Consider the following 25,193-nt stretch of genomic DNA (forward strand, 5'->3'; position numbering starts at 1 on the left):
TCTGGAATCTGGAAATCTGCCAGGATGGAAATGGGGTGAAGATGGGGAGAGAACCCCCCGCTGGCGAAAGGAGACCCCACACTCCCACCCTTGGGGTGCCCCTCTCAGTGCTGGAGAGAGTGCCTGAGCTGGAAGGACAGCCCCCTGCTGGGACAAGGGAACCAATCCCATCCACCCCTCCGTTGAAAGGGTGCTCTCCTGAGCTCTCAGCACCCAGCCAAACCCGGAGAGAGCGTGCCCTGCTGAGGAGCACGTGCTCCCCAGGGTGAGGAGTGCTGCCCATTTCTTGTACAGTGCCAGGCATGCTGGTAACTGAGTGGTGCCAGTACCAGCAGCCACCACATTGGCCTCTGCCTGCCATGCCTGCTCCTTGGCACTGTCCAGGTTCGATGGGGAGGGAATGGTACATGCTTCCTGAGGGAGATGGCAGTGCTTTCTTGAGGACATTCCGGAGGAGAGATTTCCACCCCCTTGGCGAAGGAACCTATGAGGAAGACTCTGGCCGGTGATGAGGAAGATGGAAGAAGCAGAGGATCAGAGGAGGGGAGTGTACAAAAGATGCCCTTGCCAATGAGCAGGGGCAAGGTGCCTGCGGCAACAGAGGGCGGGCAGGAAACTGTCTAGTTGCCAGGGGCAGGGGCACTAGAGGCCGATGGAGTAGGCCCCCGAGTCGGTGGATTGCTTCTCATCGTTCCGGCCTCCCAGCATCTGGCTGCTCCTGTACATGGGGCTGTGGCACAGGGTCACATCCATCACCTGCAGGGGGCACAGAGCCGGGTCAGTGCCCACCACAAGGGCATGGAGTGACCTCCCCTTGCCCGACAGCCAGCGCTCCCAATCCCACTCCCCCCAGTGCCCCCTGCTCGGAGAGGCTAGGACTGGAGCAGCCGGAAGCTCCCCTCACAGCCAGCGCTCCCACCCTGCTCCCTGTAGCACCCCCTGCTGGGAGACACCAGGACTGGAGTAGCCAGGAGCACCCCCAAGGGCCTGCACTTCGCTCTCTGCTGGGTATGCCAGGCTCCGCCTCCCTTGGACTCACCTCTTCGAACTTCTTTGCCTTGTACTGCTCTGCGCCCTTCAGGAAGTTGAGGAGGATGATGTCGCACAGCACAGTGCCCTGCAGGGGAGGGGAGACAAGCTGAAGAGGGGCCCAGCCAGGCTCAGCAGAGGGCGTGTGTGAGTTATTGACATAATCTGGGACCATATAGATCATTGTTGCAACCAAGGTCCTGTAGTGGCACCAAATCTTGAGTATAAAGAGGGTCAAATGAGGTGTCTAAGACAAGGTTATGGTTTGCTGGTTAGGATTATGCTGTCTATATGTGTGTATCATTTTGTAGTTAAAGTTATGATATTGGCTCTATACTGTCTGTATTTACAAACTTGTGCTATGCTTCTGGGGAACACCCCAGACAAGTTGGTGTCAGCTCTGCCTAGCCTGCTTGATGGCCCGTTAAGGACCATCAGCTATACAACTGACCCACTGAGAGAAGGCAGATACGCCTTGTGACTCAGCAAGGTATGCAGGGACCTGCCTATGGACAGAACTCTGAGGTGTTTCCAGGCCATGTGATGGACAGCTTGTCTTTGGAACAAAGAAAGAGAGACCACATGGCAAGAGACTATAGAAAGCTGCTGCAGCTCCTCCATCTGGTCTTCAATCCTGCTTCTTACCTCTGGAGGAACCTTACTATGCTGAAGCTTTGAAAGAAAGACTGAATGACCCATCCCAGCTGTGGATGTGCTCCAGAGACTTGATTTGAACCTGCAGTTTATTCTATCACAGCTGCAAGCCTGAACCAAGAACTTTGCCATCACTGTATGTAATTGATTCCATTTCACCACTTCTAGCTCTCATCTATATCTTTTTCATTTTATGAAGAAACCTTTAGATTTTAGATTTTAAAGGATTGGCAGCAGCGTGATTTGTGGGTAAGATCTGATTTGTATATTGACCTGGGTCTGGGCCTTGGTCCTTTGGGATCGAGAGAACCTTTTTTCTTTTACGGGGGTACTGGTTTTCATAACCATTTGTCCCCATGACGAGTGGCACTGGTGGTGATACTGGGAGAGTGGAATGTCTAAGGGAATTGCTTGTGTGACTTGTGGTTAGCCAGTGGGGTAAAACCAAAGGCTTCTCTGTTTGGCTGGTTTGGTTTGCCTTGGTGTGCACAGAAACCCCAGCCTTGGGCTGAAACTGCCCTGCTTTAAGCAATTTGTCCTGAATTGGCACTCTCAGTTGGGTCCCGCCAGAACCAGCCTCGTTACAGCGGGGCCTTCCTTTCTGGGTGTGGGGCCGTCCCCAGTCACCTGGGGATGACAGGGGCCCAAAGGCAGCAGGGCAGGACCCACAGGCCAGGGGGACTCTGGGAGCAGGAGGCTGGACATGGATCCTTAGCCAAGAGAGGCTGATGAGCTGGCCTAGCCCTTCCCCTTCAGAGCTGGGCTGAGCGCAGGTGCCCGGACTCGTGTGTTCAGAGCCCACACTGCTGGAGCATCAGTAACCTCTCTCTGGGGTCCGGCCACCATTAGCAGGGACAGAGCCCTACACTGCGTGGGGTGGGTGACAAACTGCTGAGTGGAGGTTAGAGCACCTCCCGTGGCATCGCCATAATGCCATTTTGGATTCCCCTGGGCCGCCATGGTGCCATCTTGGATTCCCCCTCCACCGTTCCACAGCACTGTCTTGGATTCGTCCCACCCTGTTTCTATGGCACCATCTTGGATGCCCCCGTGCCATCACCACAGCGCCAACTTGGATTCCCCTGTGCCAACACCACAGCGCCAGAGCACCTCCCGTGGCATCACCGTAGTCCCATCTTGGATTCTCTCTGTGGTTTTGCTGTCCCTGGCAAGCCTGGATTTGACCTTTGACTCAGGGCTTCACTAAGCAGCGAGGAGGCCTGCCCAGATGGGCAGCTCTTTGCTCGGCCCAGGGCCTCCCTTTTCCCTGCAGCCCTGGGCTTGCTCACCCTGGCTCCTGTGGAGCAGGCGGAGGGGAAGAAGAAGGAGGCAGAGAGACTGTTGCACTCACCACCCCGACAGAGGTGAAGGCTGCCACGGTGTTTATCAGGGTTGGGATGATGTTGAATTTCCCAGCCTGAGAGGACAGAGAGTAGAGTTAGTGGTTAGGGGAGGGAAGGTTTGCCCCTAGGACGCCACATGAGGGGGGGCCCCCTCCTTCTCCTGTACAGGGTGGTGTAACCCCCTCTTCACAGCCAGCCTCAGGATCTGTGTCCCCTCCCGCCTTGTGGCTTCTGTTGGGCACGTGAGTCTTAGGGCTCTTGTCCTCCTTCATTAAACATGGCCACCAGGTGGCACCGCATCTCCAGATGCATGACCACACCCAGCCAACTCCTCCTACACCCCATGGCGCTTCGGCAGGGGCTTGAGTCCATGCGGGGGAGTCCTCCATTCTCATTGCATGGGGAGGAGGGATAGTGAGGGGCCAAGCTGGAACCCTCCTCACCAACAGGAGGTGGGGTGGCATGGAGAGTCAGGCACATGGGGGCAGTCCCAAGCCTGGACCACATGGAGGGGAGGAGGCGCTCCAATGTTCTGATTGGCCAAGAGCTACACATGCTCACAGGGTGGTCTCTACACGCCTTGTATAGACCCCTCAGACACATTGGTGATTCCCCATCAGCTCCCTTCCCCTGTCCTAGGGCTTCAGTGCTGGCTCCTCGCAGTGACCCTGCTGGCTGCCTGGCCGTACATACGTTCCCGTAGACCAGCACATCGAAACGGATGCCGAAAGCCTTCATCAGGGTCCGGTACTCGGTGCCATTCTCTCGCCTGTAGTACTTGGCATACCTGGGGGACAGGGAGAGGGGCTGTGACTTGCCATCCCCTGGTCCCCGCTGCACCAAGGTGTGCACACCGACGGGCGGCTGTGTATGAGGGGGGGTGTGACACACAGTGTGTGGAAGAAAGGGTCTGGTATGAAGGCAGTGGTTGCGTGTGTGTAGCAGGGAGGGTGTATGTAACTGGGTGAGTCAGTATGTAGGTGTGGGTGTGTAACTAGGAGAGTGTGTGTAATAGTGAGTCTGGTGTATCTACTGTGTGTATGTGGAGGGCAGTGTGCGTTGTGTGTGTAGTTGGGTGTATCTGGTGTGTTAGTGTGTATCTGGAAAGCGGTGTGTGTACTTGGGTGTATCTGGTGTGTCAGTGTGTACGTAGAGGGCAGTGTACATAGTCAGGGGTATGTGCTGTGTCTGTGTGTAGCTGGAAGGTACAGTATGCCCGTGTGAGAAGAGGTACATGTGCCCAGAGCGTGTCCAAGCGAGTGAGTTAACCCCAGGGTCTCACACAGCTTTTCCCTTGTGTTTGCATGTGTGCATGTACACCCTCTGTGCTTGCCTGAAGTTGTAGCCGGGAGAGACGTTGTTCTTCTCGGAGACACTATCAAGGCGGGTGAAGGTGTAGCTGGGCACGCAGTGCTCCCACGAGCGATCCAAGTCACACACCCACCCGATCTTGATCCCCAGAATTCCTCCCTGTGCACAGAGAAGGGGTGTTAGGCCAAACTACCCCAGGCAGCATCATAGAGGGGCCACTACGCCGGGTCACTGGACGGACCCCTTCCCCCATGCTAAGGGACTGACCAAGGCCCCAGAGTCCCCTGCAGCTCCCCGCTTCCGCTGCGTGTTGAAGGACACTCCCTGGAGATGGTCCTAGCTCACATGCGCCATCACACATGTGCTCTCTCCTGGCATGTGGCTGTCAGGCCACAGCCCATGGGGGGAGCCGCGAATCTCACCGTGGAGGCCAGCTTGGCAAAATCCTGGCCGGCAAAGCGGACGATGTCGCCCAGGCGCAGGATGGGGCAGAAGGGCTGGGTGACGGGATGGAAGCGGCACGTCCGGATGTCCTGGGCCGTGAGGTTAGGCAGCAGATTACCCCTTGGAGGGAGGGAAACACAGAGAGGGGACTGTGAGAACAGGGTCCCATGGGGAAAGCCCATCCCTAACCACACCCCATCCATAAACCCAAAGCCTACTCCCAATCCTAACCCCCTTCCATAGTCTCTAACCCTAACCCCAGCCATAACCCCAACCCCAACCCCCGGCTGGCTCGGCCACAGGCTCCCCTGCTGTTATTCCCAGCTGGAGGGAAATCTTGACCATCACCAGGAGGAGGGTGGCTCCAGGAGCTGGGAAGTCCTGTTTATCTGCAATGCAGCCGATCAGACACACACAGCCTGGGGGCATGGCTCTCTGTGATGCAGAAGGTCCGATCCTCAGCTTGCCAGATCCTGTGCTTGGGGCAGGCTCAGATGGGGAGGTAAAGGGGCTTCAGACCTGCTTTGCACTCGCCATACTCTGGGGGCCTGCCTGGTCCTCAGTATCAATTAGAGCAGCCTCAGGGCTGCATGGACTTAGACCTTACTTTCCATGGCCCATGGGGGGCAGATAACAGCCACAGTGCCATCACCCCCAGTCACAACCCTGCTCCATCCCCTATAGACTCGGGGGAGATGGGGGGGCAGAGAATAGCCACAGCGCAGAGACACCTGGCCATGCCCCCGTTCCACCCACTATGGGCCCTGGGGGGCAGAGAATAGCCACAATGCAGTTCCATCTGGCCAAGCCCCCAATCCACCCCCTATGGGCCCTGGGGAGCACAGAATAACCACAATGCAGTGCCACCTGGGCCATATTTCTGATCTAGTGTCTGGGAGCAGGGTGCATGCAGGGCCCTTGCCCCAGTCCCATTCCAGCTGGGGAGACTCCTCCACCATGGGTCCTCAGGGGTCATTTCCACCCACCTCAAGGCCCCTCTACACTGCCAATGCAGGGCAAAGCAAGTTCCATGTCCCTGAGTGTCAGGCCCTGACCCCAAGGTGAGCTGAGGCGGATGGGTCCTGTACACACCCCATGCAACCGCCCCGAATACTCACTTCTCGAAGTCAAAGAGCGGGAAGCGGATGCTGTTCTTAATGAAGAGGGTGAAATTCTCTGCCTCCAGCATGATGGGCCTGCAGGGAGAGTGCCCCGAGAAATCACCCACATGGGATATAGGCAGGGGGCCATGGCCTGCCTGGGTGGCAATGTCCCATTCCCATCTGCCCCCCTGCTCCTGCTATTTACCCATCGCAGCTTAGGGCTCTTTGTGTCTGTGGAGTCTGTGCAGCTCCTTGCACAATCAGGGAAAGCTGTACATGGCCTGGGCTGAGGGGCGCTGATGTGATTGAGAATAATCCTGTCGGGCTGGATGGGCTCTGAGGCCAGGTACAGTGTGGATGGCAGTAGCTTGAGCTCAAGGTGACTAAACAGTAAAGATTCCTTTGGGCCCTGTGGGGCAGAGCATAGTCACAGCACTGTGCCACCAGGCCATGGCCCCAATCCACCCTCTATGGACGCTGTGGGGCAGAGCATAGACACAGCACAGTGACACCCGGCCATGGCCCCAATCCACCCCCTATAGGCCCTGTGAGGCAGAGAATAGCCACAGCACAGTGCCACCCGACCACGGCCCCAATCCACCCCCTATGGACCCTGTGGGGTACAGCATAGTCACAGCACAGTGCCACCAGGCCATGGCCCCTATAGGCCCTGGGGGGCAGAGCACAGACAGAGCACAGTGCACCCTGGCCATGACCCCGATCTGTCCTCTCTTGGCCCTGGACAGCAGAGAATAACCACAGTGCAGTGCCACCTGATATACCACATCCCTGCTTCACCCCCTATGGGCCCTATGGGGCAGAGAATAGCCACAGCACAGCGCACAGTGGGGTCCCCCCTTCATGTTGAGAGCTGAGGATGTGGGAGGCTCTCTGCACCTGGCCATGCGGAACAGGTGACACAGCCAAGCACAACTGCCACCAGAAGGTGGCCCTGGTACGGCGCCCCAGACTCCTCTAGGTGCCGGTGACTTCCAGGAGGGCTCTTAGAATGGGGACCCCTTCGCTGACAGAACAGGGTGCTGAAGCGGGGAAAGGGGGACTGCCCCGAAGGGCCCAGCTTACGCCTGGATGGTGTCCACCTCAGCCGGGCACCAGCCCTGGATCTCACAGGTCCACAGGCTCCTGTTGTAGTTCACACACCGGCCAGTCAGGATCCCTGTGGAACCGCCCCCTATTTATTAGACCACAAACCCCACTCCCAGCCCCTCCACCCTGCCTCCTGTGCCCACACTGGTCCCTGCTGCCACCCCCACAGAGCCCAGATCCTGCAGAGAGGTTTGAGTTGGCTACCACTTCCCAGCTGGCCAGCCTGGCCTTTCGATCACGCCATGGCAACTCCTGATTTTACATCCAGATGCAGCAGGTTCAGACACTGCCACACATCAATCCACCCATCCACCCCTTCTTCTTCCACTCATCTATTCTTCACTCTCTCCTCCCTCACCGATCCCTCTCCCTCACCCCACAGGCTGATGCTGCTCCCTCCTGGCCATCGCCCCATACTAGGGCATCCGCCCACCATTCCCACATGCTAGGCCCCAGCCTCCTGTTGGAGCTGCTGTGTGGTTCTGGGTTCTTACCGCCTCCCGTTGTAGGGACAGGCCTCTGGCAGTCGCTGTCAGACACACAGCTGTACTTCACTTCGCTCTGGAAAAGGAGAGCAAGGGGGAGGCAGGCAGAGGGAATGAGCCCCAGGGACAGACAGGCAGGCATATAGATTGCCCCCCCCTTCCTGCCACCGCTCTGATGGTGGTGGGGACCCTAAATGCCCCAACAGCGGGTACCTCAAGGCAACCTCTCCAGAGAATAGCTTCACTTTCAGCTGGGGAAGATCAACCGTCCTTCCCCTTCCCAAGCCCTCCCACCATTCTCCCTCACTCCTCACCTGCTTACCTCAGGGCAGAAGCCTTGCACCTGGTTCTCCGTGACAATCTGCTTAGTGATGATCACGAAGACAGACGTCCCCTGCAGAGATGGGATGGGGTCAGAGAGACAGGATAGGGAAGGGCGCAGAGAAGAAACAGAGCAAGTGAAACAGCCAGGAGCTAGGGCGTGTTGAAAACTGTGTTAAAATCGTGAGTGATCACTCTAAATTCTCTGGGATTTTTCCAGGCCTGCATGCAATCAGCATCAATCTGCAGAGAGCCAGCCTAGAGTAAGGTGGGGGGGTGAGTTGTGCTAGAGAACAGCCTGCTTTGTTTCGCTCTGCTTTTGGTTTTAGTATGTTAAGGTTCTGAGTTCTAAGAAATAAAACCCTGTTATGTGGCAGCCTTCCAGCAAGAGCATTTGATAATTTTATTAGGGCTGTCAAGCGATTAAAAAAATTAATCATGATTAATCACACTGTTAAACAATAACAGAATACCATTTAAATATTTTCGGATGTTTTCTACATTTTCAAATACCTTAATTTCAATTACAACATAGAATACAAAGTGTACAGTGCTCACATTATATTTATTTTTGATTACAAGTATTTACACTGTAAAAAAACAAAAGAAATAGTATTTTTCAATTCACTTAATACAAATACTGTAGTGCAATCTCTTTATCGTGAAAGTTGAATTTACAAATGTAGAATTACGTACAAAAAACCTGCATTCAAAAATAAAACAATGTAAAATTTTAGAGCCTGCAAGTCCACTCAGTCCTACTTCTTGTTCTGCCAATCACTCAGCCCCGGTCTACACTATGAGTTTACGTCGAATTTAGCAGTGTTAGATCGATTTAACCCTGCACCCGTCCACATGACAAAGCCATTTTTGTCGACTTAAAGGGCTCTTAAAATCGATTTCTGTACTCCTCCCTGACGAGGGCATTAGCACTGAACTCGACATCGCCGGGTCGAATTTGGGGTAGTGTGGACGCAATTCGATGGTATTGGCCTCCAGGAGCTCCATTGTGACCACTCTCGACTGCACTTTCAACTCAGATGCACTAGCCAGGTACACAGGAAAAGCACTGGGAACTTTTGAATTTCATTTCCTGTTTGGCCAGCGTGGCAAGCTCATCAGCAGAGGTAACTATGCAGTCCCAAAATTGCAAAAGAGCTCCAGCATGGACCGAACGGGAGGTACTGGATCTGATCGCTGTATGGGGAGACAAATCCATGCTATCAGAACTCTGCTCCAAAAGACGAAATGCCAATATATTTGAAAAAATCTCCAAGGGCATGATGGACAGAGGCTATAACTGGGACCTGCAGCAGTGCCGCGTGAAAATTAAGGCGCTCAGGCAAGCCTACCAAAAAACCAAAGAGGCAAACAGCCACTCCGGGTCAGAGCCCCAGACATGCCGCTTCTATGATGAGCTGCATGCAATTTTAAGGGGTGCCCCTATCACTACCCCACCCCTGTCCGTGGACACCTGCAAGGGGGGAGTCTCAAGCAACAGGGATGAGGATTTTGGGGACAAGGAAAATGAGGAGGAGGAGGAGGATAGCACCCAACAGGCAAGTGGAGAAACTGTTCTCCCCAACAGCCAGGAACTGTTTATCACCCTGGAGACAATACCCTCCCAAGGTGGGCTCCCGGACCACGAAGCCGGAGAAGGCACCTCTGGTGAGTGTACCTTTGTAAATATAATACATGGTTTAAAAGCAAGCGTGTTTAATGATTAATTTGCCCTGAAGACTTGGGATACATTCGCAGCCAGTACAACTAGTGCAAAAGTCTGTTAACGTGTCTGGGGATGGAGCAGAAATCCTCCAGGGACATTATTAAGGGGACATTCAGAGGTGGCCGTTCCTGCTGGGCTGTTTGCCTGTGGCCGAAAAGAAATCATCCCTGCTTTTAGCCATATGGTGGTGGGGGTAGGGGGGGTTAATGCTGAGCTGTCTGCGTTTGGCTGGGAGCGATCTTCCCTGATACTAGTCACTAGTCACAAAGTTCCATGAAAGTGCCCTTACGGACGCAAAAGTTTCGCAGCCACTGGGAATCATCCCAGACCTGCAACACTATGCGGTCCCACCCAGTCTGTGCTTGTTTCCTGGGTCCAGAATTGGCGTTCCATGGCATGAGCCTGCCCCATTGCCACCAGGATGTCCAAATTGCCGGGGCCCGTACTTTGAGAGAAGTCTGCGTCCATGTCCTCATCACTCTTGTCACTGCACTGCCATCGCCTCCTCGCCTGCTTTTGCAGGTTCTGGTTCTGCACATACTGCAGGATAATGCATGAGGTGTTTACAATGCTCATAACTGCTGCGGTGATCTGAGCGGGCTCCATGCTTGCCATGGTATGGCGTCTGCAGGAGAGCAGAGTTGCAGCGGAAGCGGTGGATTACGACGGTTAGCACCGCGCACATTTCCCGAGGAAGAACACACATACCCAGGAGCCCATGACAGACAACATGGAGAAATTCGCTATTGAGACAATAGCAGCAGAGCAGAGTTGCAGCGGAAGCGGTGGATGACAACGGTTAGCAGTCCTACTGCACCGTCTGCTGAAAGCAGTATGGCGTCCGCACGGAAAAAAGGCGTGAAACGATTGTCTGCCGTTGCTTTCACAGACGAGGGGCGACTGACATGTACTCAAAACCACCCTCGACAATGTTTTTGCCCCATCAGACATTGGGAGCTTAACCCAGAATTCCAATGGGTGGCGAAGACTGCGGGAACTGTGGGATAGCTACCCACAGTGCACCGCTCCGTAAGCCGATGCTAGCCATGGTAGTGAGGACGCACTCCATCAACTTAATGCGTTCAGTGTGGACATACGCAATTGACTGTATAAAATCGATTTCTAAAAATCGACTTCTATAATATTGACCTAATTTCATAGTGTAGACATACCATCAGACAAACAAGTTTGTTTACATTTGCAGAAGATAATGCTGCCCGCTTCTTGTTTACAATGTCACCTGAAAGTGAGAAGGCGTTCGCATGGCACTGTTAGAATCATAGAATCAAAGAATATCAGGGTTGGAAGAGACCTCAGGAGGTCATCTAGTCCAACACCCTGCTCAAAGCAGGACCTAATCCCCAACTAAATCATCCCAGCCAGGACTTTGTCAAACCTGACCTTAAAAGCCTCTAAGGAAGGAGATTCCACAACCTCCCTAGGTAACCTATTCCAGTGCTTCACCACTCTCCTAGTGAAAAAGTTTTTCCTAATATCCAACCTAAATGTCCCTCACTGCAACTTGAGAGCATGGAATCTAGCTGGCATCACAAGATATTTATGTGCCAGATGCACTAAAGATTCATATGTCCCGTCATGCTTCAACCACCATTCCAGAGGACATGCTGATGGGTTCTGTTTGATAACAATCCAAAGCAGTGCAGACTGATGCATGTTCATTTTCATTATCTGAGTCAGATGCCACCAGCAGAAGGTTGATTTTTTTTTTTTTTTGGTGGTGATTCAGGTTCTGTAGTTTCTGCATTGGAGTGTTGTTCTTTTAAGGCTTCTGAAAGCATGCTCCACACTTCATCCCTCTCAGATTTTGGAAGGCACGTCAGATTCTTAAACCTTGGGTCGAGTGCTGTAGCTATCTTTAGAAATCTCACATTGGTACTGTGACGTTGCACTCCATATTTTTATAAAAATATGTTTATAAGTGTGGATATGATGTAACTGGAATATGCTTTATGAAAGAGGTATCTTGTAAGGTATCATTACAAAGCTTATAATCTACTGACTGTGGTCATCCTTTTTGTATGAATGTATCATTCTTGTATCTGAAACTAGGAATATTAAATATAACTCTGAGGTCCTATTGTAATTATGCAGTGTGGGCCATTAATGGTAGTTTGGAATCTTGATGGCTCCCATCAACCAGGACAATTGGTTGTAAATGGCTCTGTTTACTTGTAAGACTTCCTGTAAACATGTGTGCCAGCACGTGAGTAATGAAGCCTCACAGGACATGTGATCATGTCACCTGAACTGGAATACATCTTTAACCTGGTGCTTTTCCATTTAGAAGGAGAGGTGGGGACCCAGAGAGAGACAAAGATTCCCGCCTTGTGCTAAAGCTATTAAAGGGGGTGGAACAGAACAAAGTGGGCTGCAGTCATGAGAAATCTCCTAGTTACCACCTGAGCTGGAACTAACAAGAACTGTACCAGGGGAAAGGATTGGGCCCAGACTAAGAAGGAGTCTAGTCTGTGAAAGAAGCTTATTGGAACATCTCTGAGGGTGAGATTTACCTGTATGCAGATTCTCAATGTATTAGGCTTAGACTTGCGTGTTTTTGCTTTATTTTACTTGGTGATTTACTTTGTTCTGTCTGTTATTACTTGGAACCACTTAAATCCTACTTTTTATACTTAATAAAATCACTTTTGTTTATTATTAAACCCAGAGTAAGTGATACCTGGGGGAGTACACAGCTGTGCATATCTCTCTATCAGTGTTATAGAGGCCGGACAATTTATGAATTTACCCTGTATAAGCTTTATACAGAGTAAAAAGGATTTATTTGGGGTTTGGAACCCATTGGGAGCTGGGTGTCTGGGTGCTGAAGACAGGAACACTTTCTGAGCTGTTTTCTGTTAAGTCTGCAGCTTTGGGGGCGTGGTTCAGACCCTGGGTCTGTGTTGCACCAGGCTTGCGTGTCTGGCTCAACAAGACAGAGTTCTGGAGTCCCAAGCTGTCAAGGTTCCTTCCCCACTCTGAACTCTAGGGTACAGATGTGGGGACCTGCATGAAAACCTCCTAAGCTTACTTTTACCAGCTTAGGTTAAAACTTCCCCAAGGTACAAAATTTTTTTACCCTTGGATTTCCACTGCCACCACCAAACTTTATCTGGGTTTACTGGGAAACGTGGTTTGGACACGTCTTTCCCCCCAAAATCCTCCCAACCCTTGCACCCCACTTCCTGGGGAAGGTTTGGTAAAAATCCTCACCAACTTGCATAGGTGACCACTGACCCAAACCCTTGGATCTTAGAACAATGAAAAAGCATTCAGTTTTCTTACAAGAAGACTTTTAATAGAAGTAAAGGAATCCCCTCTGTAAAATCAGGATGGTAGATACCTTACAGGGTAATTAGATTCAAAACATAGAGAATCCCTCAAGGCAAAACCTTAAGTTACAAAAAAGACACACAGACAGGAATAGTCATTCTATTCAGCACAGCTCTTTTCTCAGCCATTTAAATAAATCATAATCTAACACATACCTAGCTAGATTACTTACTAAGTTCTAAGACTCCATTCCTGTTCTGACCCCAGCCAAAGCATCACACAGACAGACACAGACCCTTTGTTTTTCTCCCTCCTCCCAGCTTTTGAAAGTATCTTGTCTCCTCATTGGTCATTTTGGTCAGGTGCCAGCGAGGTTACCTTTAGCTTCTTAACCCTTTACAGGTGAGAGGATTTTTCCTCTGGCCAGGAGGGATTTTAAAGGGGTTTACCCTTCCCTTTATATTTATGACACAAGCCATCAAAGAAAGTGGGCTCAGAGGTAGTTTCAGCACATCAGGTGACAGTCCCAAGGGGGTTTCTGTGACCGAACCCATCACAGGTACCTTCTTTGCGCTTTGTGAAATCTGCAGTGAAAGTGTTCTTAAAATGAACCACATGTGCTGGGTCCTCATCCGAGACTGCTATAACATCAAATATATGGCAGAATGTGAGTAAAACAGAGCAGGGGACATACAATTCTCCCCCAAAGAGTTCATTCACAAATTGAATTAACGCGTTATTTTTTTAACACGCGTTATCAGCATGGAAGCATGTCCTCTGGAATCGTGGCTGAAGCATGAAGGGGCATACGAATGTTTGGCATATCTGGCACATAAATACCTTGCAATGCCAGCTACAAAAGTGCCATGCAAATGCCTGTTCTCACTTTCTGGTGACATTGTAAATAAGAAGAGGGCAGCATTATCTCCTGTAAATGTAAACAAACTTGTTTGTCTTAGCAATTGGCTGAACAAGAAGTAGGACTGAGCGGATTTACATGGTTTTGTTTTTGAGTGCAGTTATGTAATAAAAAAAATCTACATTTGTAAACTGCACTTTCACGACAAAGAGATTGCACTACAGTACTTGCATGAGGTGAAATGAAAAATACTATTTCTTTATTATTTTTACAGTGCAAATATTTGTAATAAAAATAATACACACTTCGATTTCAATTACAACACAGAATACAATATTTGTGAAAGTGTAGAAAAACATCCAAAATATTTAATACATTTCAATTGGTATTCTATTGTATTACAGTGCGATTAAAACTGCGATTAATTGTGATTAATTTTTTAATCACGATTAATTTTTTTGAGTTAATCCCGTGAGATAACTGTGATTAATTGACAGCCCTAATTTTTATCTAACTGCTCAGCCTGTATGCCATGAACACAACAGGATCGATGTAATTGATGGCATGTTAGACATGAGTGGGGATTGAATGAGGGATCTCAAGAGCGCATTCCCTTTCATTCGGACTCCTGTGTCCCCCCTCTGCTGAGCAGTGGCAGACATCCAGGGTCTTGCAGATCAGTTTCCCAGATGAGGGTAAATCAGCAATACAGCGTCTGGTTCTTTCCTAAAGGTCTGCTCTCACTGCAGAGATAACTTGAGTGATGCTGGTGTTAGCTCCTCTTGAGTCAGCTCAGCTCCAGTGAGAGCTCCACACTGCAAAATGACACTGGCCTGCAAACGTGAGCTCACTTGAGCTGTCGCCTCTCCCACCAGCACTGGAACCAGGGGCGAAGGTATAGGGGGCCATTCCCCTCCCCACTTTTTAACAAAAGAAACATATGCGTTATGGGAAAAACAATTGTACTGCTAAAGGCCAAGACACACTGTGTACTCCTGGGGGAATTCTGCGCCACTGCACAAGTGTAGAATTCATGTCCCCTGCAGATTTCTTTTTTCCACGTAGAATAATAGATTCTGCCAGAGAAGCACTGCAATTACACCTTTCGCCCACCAGGGGCTGCTGTGGCGCCAGAAGAGAAGGCAGCTGGCTCACCACCGGAGCAGATAGCTGCAGAGGGGGAAGTGGCACTTTGGCCTTGGCCCCCCACTTCTACAAAGATTCCGGTGTCCTTGGCCTCTCCCCTTCTTCGGCTGGCTAGCTCAGCTTAGAAGCACCACCGCGACCGAGGAAAGGATCTGTGAGGATGGTGTGGATTGCACCCTCAGCAAGTTTGCAGATGACACTAAACTGGGAGGAGAGGTAGATACGCTGGAGGGTAGGGATAGGATACAGAGGGACCTAGACACATTAGAGGATTGGGCCAAAAGAAATCTGATGAGGTTCAACAAGGACAAGTGCAGAGTTCTGCACTTAGGACGGAAGAATCCCATACACCACTACAGACTAGGGACTGAATGGCTCGGCAGCAGTTCTGCAGAAAAGGACCAAGGGGTTACAGTGGATGAGAAGCTGGATATGAGTCAACAGTGTGCCCTTGTTGCCAAGAAGGCCAATGGCATTTTGGGATGTATATGTAGGGGCATTGCCAGCAGATCGAGGGACGTGATTGTTCCCCTCTATTCGACATTGGTGAGGCCTCATCTGGAGTACTGTGTCCAGTTTTGGGTCCCACACTACAAGGAGGATGTGGAAAAATTGGAAAGCATCCAGTGGAGGGCAACAAAAATGATTAGGGGACTAGAACACATGACTTATAAGGAGACGCTGAGGGAACTGGGATTGTTTAGTCTGCAGAACAGAAGAATGAGGGGGGATTTGATAGCTGCTTTCAACTACCTGAAAGGGGGTTCCAAAGAGGATGGATCTAGACTGTTCTCAGTGGTACCAGATGACAGAACAAGGAGTAGTGGTCTCAAGTTGCAGTGGGGGAGGTTTAGGTTGGATATTAGGAAAAACTTTTTCACTAGGAGGGTGGTGAAGCACTGGAATGCGTTACCTAGGGAGGTGGTGGAATCTCCTTCCTTTGAGGTTTTTAAGATCAGGCTTGACAAAGCCCTGGCTGGGATGATTTAGTTGGGGATTGGTCCTGCTTTGAGCAGGGGGTTGGACTAGATGACCTCCTGAGGTCCCTTCCAACCCTGATATTCTATGATTCTATGTGTGCGTGGACAGGGCTCCAGTTGAGGCAACATTGGAGCTAACTCTGCACTGAAGATCAGCACTGGGGAAAAATCACCCAAAACTTTTTTTGGGTGAAAAATGCAGATGCCGTGCCTCCAAAACATTTTGTAAATTCAGGGTGGTTTTGCCGAGTTGTTCATATCAGGGGGTGTATTTTTACAAAGTCAGAACATTTTGTTTAGACATTTGCTCAGTGAAACCTTTCCACCTTTTTAGTGCAGAGCAGATTTTCCTTTCAAAACTTCCATCAATTTTATTTTCTAAAAATTATTTAAAATCCACTCGCAATCAAAACAAACTGTTTTATTCTACCCAAAACGATTTTTTCCCCCAATTCACTGAAAATTTCAAAACACTTCATTTTTGGGTGGACCTGAAACAATTTCTCTCCCAGCCCCTACTTTTCCTATTTGCCAATGAACCCCAAATGTTGTTGGTTCCTGAAGGTAACTTGCGTGGGAGGGTGTGTTCCTCCCTGGAGACAGGCCTCACAGCTTGCTCCTGACCATGCACGTGTTGCATCTGATCAGCCCTGATCATGTCTTGCATAGCTGGCATCCCCCTACCTAAAGCCTCGCCCCTCACCCCAAGAACTCTGGGATATGTATGAGGCACCGTGTGTGGGTGGTGAGCTCAAATCCTAAACCTTGTAGATTCTGAGCAGGGCTTTGCATTCGATCCAGCAAGCTGGTGGAGCTCACACCCTGGGTTTGTTGCGGTCTCTACTTACCAGGCCAGTGGGCAGCTGGGTGCTGTATGAGCTGGAGTTTCCATGTAGGTTTTCCTACCAACCCCAGCTGGCTAAACGTTCACTGTGGTCTCTATAGCACAACCTGTGGACAGGGATCCAGTCCGAGCCAGAGGGCACATAAGCAATAACAACTGCTGTTCTACAGCATTCTCAACCACAGAGCCCAGCGCACATTACAAGGGGGTCCCTGCCAGGGGAGCTGTAAGCCCTCATATGTTTTGATTGTGCAAAGATGATCCAAAAGGGAACCCCAATTTGTTCCCCAGACTGCTGGGTCAATAGCACAAGGATTACTCTCAGCACGCTGGAAATTGAGGCTAGATGCAGACAGCTTTCGCAAACCCAAGGGTTTAGTCTTCGCCAGATTGAAGCTAGGGCTCATCCATCCTGTGATATCAGAGAAGCAAAGCGATCCCAGACAACGTGAGTGACAACTGTGTCAGTGGCTGTACCAGAGAGTGTGTGTGTGAGAACTTCCCTCTGATGTACAAGCCAGGATGTGAAATTTTTAGTAGCAGTATGAGATTAGTAACTGAGACTGGGGCCCTGTTGTGCCAGGTGCTGCACAGACACACAGTGAGAGACAGGCCCTGCCCCAGCTGAGATCAGGGCCCCGTGGGGCGGGGCGCTGCACAGGCACACAGCGAGAGACGGGCCCTGTCCCAGCTCAGATCGGAGCCCTGTTGTGTCCCTGCCTTAAAGTGCTACAATCTGAAAGACAAAGGGTGGGAGGGGAAACTGAGGCACAGAGTGGGGCAGTGACATGCGGAGGACAGTTAGCCTTCAGAATAAGCCCAGCAGCCAGCCATCCCAAGCCTGTCTCACTATGCATTGAGCAGGGGTCACCCATCACGTTCAGATGTGAAGTCCAGAAAACCAAGCGTGTCTCACATGCCCACTGAGCACTCCCTTGGCCTGCCCTCCATAGGGAGCTGCAGCAGCGACCTCAGGACAATAGGCGAGGCTGAGACACAGGGGCCATTGAGGAGGGCTTGGCCAGCCCACTCTGCCCCCTGCCTCTCAGCATGAGGCAAGCAGCCCCATGACTAGCACTCCCTGGGGCTCGCATGAGTGAAGATGACTGAATGGCACTGACCTTCTCTGTGACAGGCAGCCTCACCAGCCTGTCAGGACACACCCCCAAGTCCTTTTGGGAAGGGTTAATGATCCTGGTCCCTTTAATGACCAGAGCAGATCATGTGGCTGGTGGGAAATGAGCAAATTGCTTATTGCAGCTGAGCAGCCAAGCCTCAGGATAAGGTCAGCCTCAGCATAGCTGCAGCTACAGCTTTTCAGTGTGCGTGTGTATTGGACACTGGGCCAGATCCCCAGCTCATGTCAATGGGCCATGGCTCCATTGAAGTCAATGGGCCAGATCTGCAGCCCCAGCACTAGTGGCTCCTTCTCCCAGAAACAGTGGGTCTGAAAATGCCTTTTATTTCCACAGGAAATTTTGAATTGTTGGCAAAAACAACCAGAAATCAAAATATTTCCATTTGGAAACATCACTGTGGTGCCTCATGGGAGCTGTAGTTCTGGTGCCTCATGCATCCCCTGGTTCTCCTCTCTAGGCCAGGTTTCTTGGCCAGACTACACCTCCCATGATGCACTGCAGTCTCCCCTCATGGTGAAGGGAGTGGGTGTGTCATGAAAGCCCCTGACCATTCATGGGAAATGTAGTCTGGCCCAGGAGCCCAACCTACACAGAAGAACAGAAACAAAGAGCAAATGAACTACAACTCCCATGAGGAATGAACGCAGTAATTCCTGATTGAAATATTTTTTTTGAGTTTGGGGTGTTTGGTCTTTTTAATGAAAAAAATCCAAATTTTCTGAGGAAAGCGGGCACCTCTCTCAAAAAATGTGTTTAGCTGAAAACCCCATTTCCACTAAAAAACAGTCTTAATGGAAATTTTTCAACCAGCAAGTCTCTTAGATCAAGCACCTTGATTTGATCCCTGTGTACAGAGCTGGGAGAATTATTTATTTGTATTGACAAACAGATCCTTCATCGAAAAATGCATTTTTCAGCATTCCCCCCTGAAAAGTCAAAACATTTCTTTTCAAGATGTTTGTGTCATTTTTCACTTTGCTTTTTTGAATTCAAATTTGCCCCATTTTTTTCAAAACATGCAAAAAAGGAGAAATCCACCCAAAAAACAGGTGATTAGAAATGAACAATGTAAACAGAATTTCATTTGACTCACCCAGGATCTGTAGACTAAAAAGCATGAGCCCCTCCTATCTCAGCTAACAGACCTGAATAGAAGCTCTGTGTGGCTTGAAAGCTTGGCTCTTCCACCAGCAGAAGCTGGTCCATTAAAAGATATTATCTCATTCAGCTGTCAGCTCACAGCCAGCAGCAGGCTTTACATGATGCAGCCACTAGAGGGAGAAAGCGCCCCATATTGAGTTCTTGTGGTTTCTCCAGGAAGAGCATGACCTAGGGGTTAGAGCAATTTTTGCTCCCCTCTCCCTCCCAGTTCAACTACAATTTTTGCTCCGTTCTAGTTCTGTATCCTCCATCTTCCTAATTTACTCTGCACCTGCTCTGGGAATTTCCAAGCAGGAGAGCACTGTGTTTGTACATCCCTGTTTGAGCTAGGGGAAGGAGCAGTAGCTACAATTCAATGTCAAGGCCCGTCTGTTTATCCTGAACACTGTGTGCTTGTGCACACAGCTTGTAAAGGGGACACAGGAAAGCTGCTGATGGCTCAGGAAAATGCTATATTTAACCTCCTATGTCCTACGCTGTTCTTAGGAGGGATCAGATATTTTGCTTTATGATTCTGATGAGGCCAAAGTAAAGGAACAAAATTCCCCTAGCTCATGGGTCCCTTCACAGATCCCACACAGGTGTGTGTATGGGTGTCTCCCCCTCCATCTTCATAAAGCTGCTGCCTTCTCCTCTTTCAACCCTCTCCTCTGCCATGACGCCCAGAGATCTCTCCCTGTTCTGATCTAGGGTCCTCATCCTCTCAGAGAAGGGATTGCCGGGGTGCCACGGTTCTGTGAGGGGGCACGCAGGGGGCATTTCCTGAACTCAGGAATACACAGGCCGACAGCTGGTTGTTTAATTGAATAAGGCACGTATCAGGGATATAGTTCTTTGAATTCAAGCTTAGAGGCTGAAGCAGCAGACAGTAGGGACCAATATTCATTGTATCAATGTAGTATCAGCCAAGATCGGGGTCCCCACTGTGCCAGGTACTGCACACATTAGTAAGAGAGAGTCCCTGCCCCAAAGAGCTAGCTAGATAAGATTAGACAAAGTATTATTAACTTCCTCATTTTCTCAGTCAGGGCAGGGCCTGTCTCTCGTCATGTGTCTGTGTAGCGCCCGGCCCCACAAGAGCTGGATCTCAGCTGGGGCAGGGCCTGTTTCCGTGTGTGTGTCCGGGCTGAGCAGAGCCCAGCATGACCAGACCCTGATCTCAGCTGGAGCCTCTAGACACTACCATAACATGAATAATAGCAGTAATAATCAAGTCCCTCCAGACCTTTTGGGCATCCTTAGCTCCCATCGCACAATACCCCAGTCCTGACTATTTTTAACCACTCCTCTGGTACTGGCCCTCCAGCATGAGGATTACCTGTGGGGGTGTAACGTAGTCTGCCGTGTCCATGACCCTGTTGGTGTATTTGCCGAAGCCCTTCACCTTAGTCACCACAGAGGACTCAATGGAGGTGTCCCGCACCTGGTACGCCTTCTCATGGAGAAACACCCAGCTGGGGGGGGGAGAGGGACAGAGACCCACATTAGCCTCTCACCGGAGGGGCAGGCTGGGGAAACTCCCCCACAATTCGCCAACCTGGGACAGGCTCGGTAGAGAGCTGTGAAGATCCCTTTTCATTGTCCCCAACTCTTGGGATTTTATTGGGAGTCTTTGCTGGCCTTGCTAAAGCCCCACCTCCTGGAGTCATGGGATTTAGTGACAACCTTAGGTCTTGTCTAAATGCAAATGGTTTTGTTTTCGGGTTAATTTTAGTTTTCTTCAGCCTAAACTGCATTGGGTCCACACAGTTGTCCTGTTTTCAACCGAACCAGTGTCTTGTGCCGCATTCATCAATCCGTTTTGGAAGCGGGTGAACTCTTTCAGACTGAGTTCCTGGAATTCCCTTTCAAAACGATAATTTTGCTCCTGACCTCCCTCCTGCTGCCATCAAACACTACACTGCTGCCCACCTGGAGCAGCTCGTCCGTTTACCTGCGTTCCTTGCTGTCGGATCACCTCCCTGTTTAAATGCTGTCACACAGCCAGCAGCGCCCCTTGGCGAGCTGAGGTCACACACTTTGCTTTCATCAACAGAAGCCAAATGCAAGTGTCTAGCCCTGCTGATTACCAAGAAGAACATGATAACAGGACCCCCATGTCGCCTACCAGCTCAGGAACCAGAAGGCAAAGGAATTTTATACGATTGTTGCCTGATTTTGGGGGCGGGTTGATTCAGTAACCCCAGTTACTGAAATGACACTTCCTTCTAAAAAGCGGCAGCAAATGTTAAAATGTCCCTTTAAAATAACAAGTGAGCGGAGCGGGCTCAGAGCCAGCCTGGCTGTAAAAGACACACAGAGCTCTTCTTCCTACACATCTCGTGCCACCTAGTGGCCCCCTGCAGATTCTTCTCTGCAGTTATATCCCCACCACCTTCACTGCTTTTTCTTGTTGCTCCGTGGTAGATTTTCCAAAAGTGCCCAGGTAATGGAGGATCTAACGTCCCAGGACTTAGGAGCCCGAAAAAGAGATTTTCAAAAGAGCACAAAGTCAGATTTTTTTTTGCAGTCACCTGGCACACGATGGGGGCCAAATTCACCAAGCACATGATGGCTCCTGGTGCAGCCTAATTGTTTACAAAAAAGAAAAAAGAAAAGGAGTACTTGTGGCACCTTAGAGACTAACCAGTTTATTTGAGCATGAGCTTTCGTGAGCTACAGCTCACTTCATCGGATGCATAGCATATTGTGGAAACTGCAGAAGACATTATATACACACAGAGACCATGAAACAAAACTTCCTCCCACCCCACTGTCCTGCTCGTAACAGCTTATCTAAAGTGATCATCAAGGAGGGCCATTTCCAGCACAAATCCAGGTTTTCTCACCCTTCCCCCCCCCCCCCCCCCCACAGACACACATACAAACTCACTCTCCTGCTGGTAATAGCCCATCCCTCTTTGAAACCTCTCTTTATAATGCGCATGATAATCAAGGTGGGTCATTTCCAGCACTAACCCAGGTTTTCTCACCACCACCACCCCCCCCCACACACACCCCCCCCTCCAAAAACCACACACACAAACTCACTCTCCTGCTGAAGTGAGCTGTAGCTCACGAAAGCTCATGCTCAAATAAACTGGTTAGTCTCTAAGGTGCCACAAGTACTCCTTTTCTTTTTTCTTTTTACGAATACAGACTAACACGGCTGTTACTCTGAAACCTGTAATTGTTTACAAGAACTCAGGGCCAATCGCGAAGATATTTTGGAAATCTGGGCTTTTGTTTTGGGGCATGAAAGGGAGTGAAAGGTTTTTGAAAATCTGGCCCTGAACCTCATTGGAAATCACAGGGATTTAGGATGAAATAATCCAAAGCATCTAAGTGATTTAGGAGCACAAGTCCCATTTTCAAAAGTGCTAAGGGGGTCACCGGGGCAGGGGGTGAAGGAGAGGGGGCTGTGTGAATGTCACTGGGCTGGGGGACCATGCAAGGATCACTGGGCTGCGGGGGAAGGGGTGCATGAGAGCCACGAGGGTTGTGGTGGGGGCTAGAGGGGGCTCAGCAGCCCCACGCTGTCTGTGGTACAGCATCCCTTTTGGGGAAGGACTGGAGTTTAATTCCCTTGGCCTTCACTGATGGTGAAGAAAGTGCCCCACCCACCCAGCCCCCCCCCGATGCATCCCCATCCCCGCCCATCAACCCCCTGCTCTGTCCTCCCAGCCCCTCCTCCCCGCTCACACAACCTCTGCTGCACCCCTTCCTCCCAGCCCCACCCCCAGCTCACACAGCCCCCCAGCTCACCCTCAGCTCACACAACCTTCCCCACCCTCACTTCTCAGATCCACACAGAGCCCTACCTCTCCTGTTCACACAGAGTCACACATACACACCAGCCCTGCTCGGACACCCAACCCAAAGACTGTCTTTACACTCTCCTGCGGGGAAGCTGATGGGCGGGGATGGGCACTGTCAGGCGGGACAGTGTGTACAACCATGCACCAAGGACTTCTCCAAAACCAGCCTCCCACCCTTCGATTCAGCACATTGGTGGCAAAAAGGGGATAGCTGCCTCTCTAGGTGATGCTGTCTGGCCCCAGTGGTTAGGGCCAGCAGGGCTCAGACCTCTTGTGTCCCCCAACGCAGCCCCACCTGGCAACGCCCATCAGCAGCAAGGAGCGGGGAGGAGAGAGACCCTTGCTGTTGGACGAGTTGATTACATTCCTCCCAGAGAGCATCTCCTTCCCACCCCGACCCCTGTGCAACCCACATGCAGGGCTGGGTCGGTGGGCAAGCGGGACTCTTTAGCCTGGGGAGTGATTCTGTGCCAAGGTGGGGTTGACTCATCCCCCAGCCTCCTTCCTCCGGGAGCGGGGCTCTTTGGAGATCAGTGTATGATGGTACCCACCCTGGAGAATAATTCTCCTGGTCCTCTGGGACGAGGCCCAAGGGGAAAGGGGTTTGGCCATGAAGCCCGAGTGCCAGGGAGACTCCCCTGGCCTGGGGGGCACTCACCCAATGAAGTATGAGATGACGAGCAGCTGCACAATCCGGTTGATCACGCCAACAGTCCAGCTCTTCACCACCACCGACTTGGTGGTCTCATAGGTGAAGAACTCAGCTACGCAGTTCATACTGGAGGAGAGCATGGGCATCAGGAGCAGGGCGTGGCCCACCAGCCCAGGGCAGACGGGATGCCTGGACCAGAGACTAGGAGGCAAGGGGTACCCCAGGGGGGTGATGGATGCCCAGGGCTAATTGGGAGGGCTGTCCCTTTAAGATAGGGAACAGAAGTGGAGTCTTCCTGTGCCCTGCGGCTACTCTGGGCTGCCTGGAGCCAAGGGACCCCTTTAATATACTCCCCCCCGCCCCCCGTGGTGATGCCATCAGGGAAAGGTGGGGCTTCCTAGCCCATCCATTACCAGTTGGAGTCTCTGGGGTGTGTGTGGGGGGGTGGGAAGGTCTTTAATGCATTCCATGAGTCCAGAAAGGAATCTGCTCTCTGCACATTTCATCTCAGCTCTCATCCTTCCTGCAACAGCTCTGCTGGTGCCCCTCACTTCCAACCCGAACCCCTGTCCCAGCCATGGGCTCCCCCCACCCCACCGCACCCCAGCTCTGCTGGTGTCCCTCAATCTCAACCTGCAGCCCCTGGCTATCCCATCCCTGGCCCAACACACAGGCAGCTGTGGAAGAATAGCCAGAAAGGAGAGCCAGCTAAACAAATACCACACTGATTTTTCTCTGGAGACAAATTAGCAGCTGGTGGAATATGCTGGGCAGTGGCAGTCCCTGAGCCTGAGGTTCTGTAATTATCCTCAGAGCATGCACAGTATGAGCTGATGCAGGGCTCTTGCTTGGCTTCCCCTGGGGGTCCATCCCCAGGGGTGAGACAGATCCCCATCCCCCAGGGCCCAGGCTATCTGTGGCCCTGACCCCTCTGCTTAGGCTGCCAAGAGGGAGTCACCTGAGTAACTCGCGCCAGTGGGACTGGTGGCTTCTGCAGTGTTTGACACCCCCATTCTGCTAGAGAAAAGAAATGACCCCCAGTCGTTTCCCACAGCCCTAGGGGTGGATTTTCCAGGTCAGTTGGGGAAGGGTGTTGCGGAGACATGCAAATCCCACCAGGCCCCCTCCGAGCAGCAGCTCGCCCAGGCCGCAAGCCTCCCATGGACTATCCAGTAAGGTTTGCTCCTCCAAGGCACAGGGTGCTGTGTGAGCAGGAGCTGCAATGTAAGCGATGGCTAGGCTGCACAAGTATACTGCAATGGGGGCAGGTGTCTGGTGTAATCTCCCCTTGCCAGGCAGTTTCCCTTGGAAAGAGCACGGCAGCAGAGCGAGCCAGGCCTATGCAGAGGGGGAGCAGCCCCGTGGTTCTTTCAGTCAAGCTGTAGCAGCTTGCCAGGCCCCCAGTTTGTTAGTCACGGCGGCCTCCTCGGTCACACTACACAGGGATCGCAGCCTCCATTACAGTGTCCCAGTGGGGCGGTTCGCAGCTGACGGGGGCTACGAGCTGGGGGTCACCCCGGCTGTGCGGGACCATCCAGCGAGGTCAAAGCCGGGCGAAGGGGCGGCTGAGAGTCCGCAGGGTCAAGGTGGAGATGGGAGAGGGGCCTAGGGGTGTGGTCTGGCGATACAGGCCGGGGAGGGGGGGTTTGCGGGCGGTGTCTAGGGGGATGGCGGAGGGAGGGGGCTGGGGGGAGGCTCCGTGTGCGCGCGGCCCCAGCTCCACCTCCCATCCCGGCGCTGCCAGACAAGACTGCCCCATCGAGCCGAAGCCGCACTCGGACTCTATGGTAGGAGCAGTGCG

At 51.5% G+C, this 25,193-nt stretch overlaps 1 protein-coding gene across 1 annotated transcript; it reads right to left on the reverse strand.

The window, feature by feature from the left end:
- Positions 1 to 25,185, reverse strand: P2RX3 (purinergic receptor P2X 3). The gene is made up of 14 exons (XM_074954545.1): positions 25,116 to 25,185; positions 24,351 to 24,409; positions 23,399 to 23,518; positions 20,262 to 20,397; positions 7,799 to 7,870; positions 7,486 to 7,552; positions 6,968 to 7,061; positions 5,900 to 5,977; positions 4,760 to 4,901; positions 4,360 to 4,496; positions 3,720 to 3,813; positions 3,035 to 3,100; positions 1,040 to 1,117; positions 1 to 756 (listed from the first exon to the last, which is right to left on the reverse strand). Exons 1-14 carry the CDS (start codon positions 25,149 to 25,151, stop codon positions 643 to 645), a joined length of 1,293 nt encoding a protein of 430 aa, XP_074810646.1. The 5' UTR covers positions 25,152 to 25,185; the 3' UTR covers positions 1 to 642.
- Positions 25,186 to 25,193: the final 8 nt, after the last annotated feature.

This window comes from Natator depressus, chromosome 6 (assembly GCF_965152275.1).
Source record: "Natator depressus isolate rNatDep1 chromosome 6, rNatDep2.hap1, whole genome shotgun sequence".
NCBI lineage: Eukaryota > Metazoa > Chordata > Testudines > Cheloniidae > Natator > Natator depressus.